Source organism: Egretta garzetta, unplaced genomic scaffold (assembly GCF_000687185.1).
Source record: "Egretta garzetta isolate BGI_Z169 unplaced genomic scaffold, ASM68718v1 scaffold332, whole genome shotgun sequence".
Taxonomy (NCBI): Eukaryota; Metazoa; Chordata; class Aves; order Pelecaniformes; family Ardeidae; genus Egretta; species Egretta garzetta.
This window is the reverse complement of record NW_009258879.1, coordinates 898,685-904,684: the sequence shown is the minus strand read 5'-3', so window position 1 is coordinate 904,684 and position 6,000 is coordinate 898,685. Positions and strand designations below refer to the sequence as shown.

General features: G+C 50.1%; 1 protein-coding gene across 1 annotated transcript in view; it reads right to left on the bottom strand.

Moving 5' to 3' along the window:
• Nucleotides 1–1,174: 1,174 nt before the first annotated feature.
• Nucleotides 1,175–6,000, bottom strand: part of RAD18 (RAD18 E3 ubiquitin protein ligase) — a 54,107-nt gene continuing 49,281 nt past the window's right edge. The window contains exon 13 of the mRNA XM_009633819.2: nucleotides 1,175–1,710. Coding sequence (XP_009632114.2) covers nucleotides 1,611–1,710 — 100 coding nt within the window. The 3' untranslated portion in view covers nucleotides 1,175–1,610. The remainder of the gene's footprint in view (nucleotides 1,711–6,000) is intronic.

The window sequence follows — 6,000 nt, the reverse complement described above, 5'->3', positions numbered from 1 at the left end:
AGCCCATCCATCCGCTACAACACAAGGGAAAGCTCCCCGGCAGTTTAAGTATTGCAGGACCCCAATTTGCCTGCCGATCCAGCAGAGCTGAGGACCTCGCGCAGAACGCGGCACCAGCACTTCTCTTTCCAGGCTGGCCTTAGCGAGCGGGCGTCGCGCAGGGCTCCCCGCCTGGCGGCCCCCGCCTGCACACCCAGCTGTGCTCTCGAGCAGGACGGCCATCCCGCCATCCCGCAATCCCGCAGCCCCAGACACTCGCTGCCGCCCGGAGGAGGACGGTGGCTCCAGCCCACCCGCACTGCACAGAGCTACAGCCGGCGTGAACGGAGCAAAACAAAGGTTTTTGAGGCCATTTTCTGTGTCTGACGGTCGGTACCGTTACCGTGTTAGAGAATAGGGAGTGCTGCTAACTCAACATAATTAAAACATAACAAACCCCCGAGCGATGCCCAACAGCTGGTGTAACCACGCGACACAGATTTCAGACACATCGACCATTACGCACGCAAACATATCTTCTTCTCTGGCTAACTGCACAGAATTTAAATCCATCTTGTACTAATTGCTATAATTAAAAGGCAGCCCCAAGCGCAGCAGTCAGTAATTACTCTCTTTCAGAAGGTTTGCTTTTAGTAAAAACCAACCAAACCAAACTAAACCCAACCAAGCCAAGCGAGCCTCCTGTCCTTCCTCTGCCTCTCGTCCCCTCACTGGATGTGCTTTTGCTGGAGGAAGCTGCGAACGCAGGATGTCCCGTCCCAACCACAGCTGCACTCCAACATCAAAAGCCACGCAACCCTCAACTTCCGCGCGTTCTGTGCCGCCTCTGCAGGGCTCCCGCTGCCGGCCGAGGCTCCGGGCTCAGTAACAGCCCCTCCCGCTACTTCGCATGGGTATCTATTTCACTTACAAGCTGCATTTTTAATAACCTGCCCAGTCATTCAGGCTTACTTTACATTTTATTGCATTGCTTTATTTCGTTACAAAACTCTGTCATCTTTGAAGGAAGATCAGATCTTTTAATGCTAATATTTATTTTAAAGCAGGAATACTTACGACCTTCCAATTTCTTTCAAATTTAATGACCTTAAACTGAAATAATGACACATAATAATGAGTAGGTTTACATGGAGATATATATTAAAAAAAAAAAAAAAAAAAAAAGCAAGCATATTCCTGGAGACCAGAAGCCTGCCCCATCCCTCGGCTCCCTCCGACGCCTCCCCCCAGCCGAGCCAGGTAACTGGAGCATCAGCTCCTGCCCAGACCCACACCAGTGCTGTCCTGCGATTACTTTGAGAGGGCAGAGCAAGCTTCTGCGCGACGGGCGCGGGACGAGCGGCAAGGCACAGACCCACGGCCTCCAGCGGGCTCGCCGCTCCAGCGGGACTCCGGTCGCTTACGCCCAGCCTCAGAGTTCGACGGCCCCCAGCGCTGTGAACAAGAAACATCAGCACACCAGCCCGGTTAGGTGAAGGCAGTTTGAATGAGTTAGGCGAAAATTCAGCATTTTATTAAGTACCCAGACACACTGAAAACTGGAAAAAACTAGGAGGGATTTCTCAGCGTTCAGCCTTCTGCAGGGCTCGAGGCGTCGCAGGGCTGCAGCGCTAGCTCTTCTTCCGCTTGCGCTTGGGCAGCAGTTCGGCGGCTTCTGGCTCCCGGGGCGGACACGACTTTCTTTTGTTAACTCTCAGACTCAAAGTGCTGCTGGGGAAAAAAAAAAAAAAAACAACAGGGAAAATATGGTTTTGAAGATGCTCTAAACACGGCAAATAGTGAAGGCTGTATTAAAGCACTGCAAGCGGTACTCAGGCACACGCGCGCATGTGTTACTGGTGATGGTGAAGAGAAACTCCGCTCTGTTTTCCTCTTCGGGGGAGCCAACAGCACCCACGAACCCCAGCAGGGCCAGGGCATCACGGGGCCTCCCCTCCCATCACCAGGGACTGGGATGGAACAGGACAGAGCAGCACCAATCTTTCAAATTCCTTGTCCACAAGTGAGGAGAGCCCCTGGCGCCGACCAAGCCACGATTACGTTAGATCAGAGAAGGCTGACCTGGAACAGAGTCACCCTCAGCAGCACAGCCAGCGAGGACAAGGACGAGTGGGTTTGGTCATGGCTACCCAAGAAGGAAAGCGCGTGGGACTCCCATCTTTAAACAGGCTCTTTGCCAGGCACTCCTCTCATTTATGGACAAAGAATTTTCCACTGGAAACTTAAAGAAGTGTTTTCATTTTAGTCATAGTGTTAATGGTACAGAAACAAAATGTTAAACTAGCCACATTTGAATTAAGCAGCTAATTTCCATCATTCAGCCTCAGAGCTTAAAATTCCACCCAGTGTTGGCATGAAAGCTATCGCTCATCCATCAACAGCTATTGCTAATTAAACGTTCCTCATAAATGCACTCTTTTTTTTTTTTTTACCACTTGCTCAGATGAATCCATCCTGCAAGAACTATTCATTTTGGCTTGAACTGGAAATTCAGAACTGAAAATAACCACAGAAAACTCTCAAACAGCAAAGTCCGCATCTCTGCTGCCTGACGCACGATACGCACTAAGAGAGATTAGCAGGAACAACTCGTGTTTCGGAGCCCAGTTCAGCACCAGGATGGAAATGGAGCTCCTGCATCCATGAGACCGTAACCACGTCCAGGAGGATCAGCAGGGACCCAGCACAACCGGATTTAGTCTGCACTGGAGGTGGCAGTGTGATTAAATACCCGCACCCGCAGCCAACCTCACAAGCGTGATTCCCACAGCGCACGGCGACCGAAGGCGCCTCCGCTCCCTGGCTTCCACCCCCGGCATTCGTTCAGCGAAGAGGAGCACTCCTCTTAGCCTAGAAGCTGCTACGGCTTTAAAAGTTAATGAAGAGCAAAGGAGCATTTAACTCCGATCTGCCTTACAGGGGAATACTTCAAAAGCACGTGGGGAAAAAGGTCTCTGCACTGCTTGGCTGCACACCGAACTAGGACAAAAATGAGCGCTACGCTTTCCGTACCCGAGCGTTTCTTGCTAAGAATGAAGGCAGTGCTCAGAAGCCTCCCGAAGTCTGCGCAGCGCTGCTGGCATTTCAGAAGGTCTGAGCACCTGCAAGCGGAGGCAGGTACTCCCTGGCACTCAGTGCCTGCTGCAGGGCTCTGGCACCGCACGGCGAGTGCCCAAACCCGAGGGGACGCTCCGTGCCAGGGAAGGCAAAGCGCCCTCGCCGCAGGAGCCTTCCGGGAGCCCCACGGCCCCTCCACGCACACCTCCGTGTGCAGGAAGGACAGGAGACCGATTACTTCAGGGCTACTAAAATAGATTCAACTTTGGTTTACGTTCATTTTAATTAGGGTAAGAACATTCTTGTACTCTTAGGCTTTGAGCCACCGGTCGCATGGCATAGCGCCACCAATATTAAAAACGCAAAGCAAATGTACTTGACCTTCTACAGAAATGTGCAAACAGCGGTACTTTGGTAACCCAGATCCCTTCCCACGTCTCACGGTGCATTTTCTAATAACAAGGTTTGCTCACCCAGGGACAAGACGACCCTGACGACATACCACACCATCACTTATCCCCACCTCGGGTCGAGTCAGGTACAGCTTTGTTGCAATGACATTTCTGGCACCCTACCTCACCTTAGGAACTCAACAAATCACCGTTCCCACTGAAAAAGGCACAATATCCTGCTTCGGAGCTGCATCTTTCACACGAGTCTCTCGCTGTCTGCTAAGACATAACTATACCCAGGGAACCTGTTAAGGTCAGACCACCTTCAGCGTAACGCCTGAACAGACGAGGCGGCTGAGCTTGGAAACCCAACCCATACATTTCAACTGAGACCCAACCGTTCCACCTCACTTCTGCCATTTTTTCATCCGCTCAGGGAAAATAAAGGGCTGGCACAAGTTTTAAGCTTGTTTTATGTGGTCGAATTCTCTTCCAGAGGCCTTCAGCCTGAAATGGTACAAAGCCTGTAGCTCTCCTGCTAAGAACACTGGCAAATGCTGAAGAGGAAATGGTCACAAAATGGGCAGTGGAAGGATCCAGTCCCCGACACAGCACCGCAGAAACCATCCTGGGTTACGGGTGGGAGTACCAAACTGAGTTCTCCCACCACAAGCACCCTAGCACTCGCCTGGCACCCGCGCAGCACCCAGACACGCTGCAGGAGATGCTGGCCCACTGCTCTCACTGGGGAGTAAGAAGAAGAGTTAAAAAGCAGTGATTTACCTTCCCACTCCCAGGAACGCCCTGAACGACGTGAATTAAAGTTACTGAGCCATGCTTTCACTGCGGAGCCAAGAGCAGGCTGTTCATATTTGTATTGGGTTTGTGTGGCAAGGTCTCGGTAGTGGGAGGCTACAGGTTTCCACTGAAGCTTTAACTTGAAAGAGCTGATGAAAAGGCGTACCTAGTATGGGAACTCACGTTGGCCAGTCGCTACAGGTTTTAGTCCTGCATGGAAAAACCTTGCTCCTGGTAACACTCACCCACTGGCAGACGTTTTATACACTCCAGAGCAAGACAGCAAGACAACTGAGAGCCAATAGTTGAAGTATCTGGAAGGCTGAACTACAGCACACCACACAGCAGAGACAGCGTTCAAGCTACCCATTCCGCCAGAGCGCCGCTGTACACCCAGCAGCACTTGCACTGATGTAACTGCTGACGTAAGCCCAGTCCCCCTGGCTTGGCGTTGGTTGGTTTGGTTGGTTTTGAGAGTTTGCAAAATACAACTACTCTTGCAAGAACAAATTACTTAGGACACAGAATGAAGCAGAAATCTCATTTCGTTTAAGGCTAGCTTTACTGTTTTATATTCTGCCCATTTCTAGTTTTGATGCCCACATTTTTCCACAGCAGAATGGTAATTACCTTCTGTTCAGAAGCATATTAAAACACAAAGCCAAGAACTGGAGCTTCTGTATCACTTGGTTCTCTTGTCTTGCAAATACCCGATTATTACTCTTATAAAAATAAAGAGAGATGATGCCTTTCTGGCATAACTCAACTTTTTAAAAGTCTGGGCTGGTTATGAAACACACCACCCGCCTGCTCTTTGGTGTGCTGGCCTGTGCCTTCCCATGGCAAGTGTGCCAAAGCAGAGCCCTCATTCAACCTCCCGTGGCACTCTGCATCCCGCAGCCAACGCTTGTGCGGGGAACCGAACAACTGCCTTTGCAGCTGCAGATCTGCTTTCCTTGCCACCCCTCTGCACTTCCCAACCTGGCCGCACTTGATTGTCACTCAACATAAACCCACCACACGATTGAGAACTTCCCTGGGTGAACAAAACTATCAACGCCACAAATGATTCTGCTGAGGACGCACGTAACTGCTTGTTAACATCCGTTATTGCCAGGCAGAACACTCCATTCACAAACCCCAGTACTGCTTTCATTACTGACATTCCTATTTCTTCTTCCACGGAGGAACATGTTTTTCCAACTCAGGCGAGAAGCCACCGATGCCAGACCCTCAAGCCACAGCACGTTCTCTCCTGTACTGCAGAAAGCAAGTCTGCCAACTGGCATCTCCAGAATGGAGTTCAGGGAGTACAAAGAAAAGATGCAGAATAATTTGATTGTGCCATCACCAAAATTAACTGCAAGTCACTGACTGCTGATAAAGGCACTATAGTCCACCATCTGCCAGTTTGGAGATGGCAGTCTCCACAGACACAGAAAATACGACTGGGACGGCAAAGACTCTTAGCCTGGCCATTCACTTGTACAAGATTTCTCAAAACCACTTTTAAACTGGGTGTTTCTAATATAATGGTAGCCTAGCCACTACCTACAAAATTAAAGCTAGGTGTAATAAATAGAAGCCACATACTCCAGGCATCACATGGGCAATTAAAATACCATCAGAAGTACGTTAAATATCCTCCTACAGGAAGCACAGAATCATCAAAGCCTAAGTTTTCCCTCAGTGAAAGAGGCTGCAATGAATTCTTACAGAAAATACCGAGGAAGTACACAGTCCCCCATGGCAA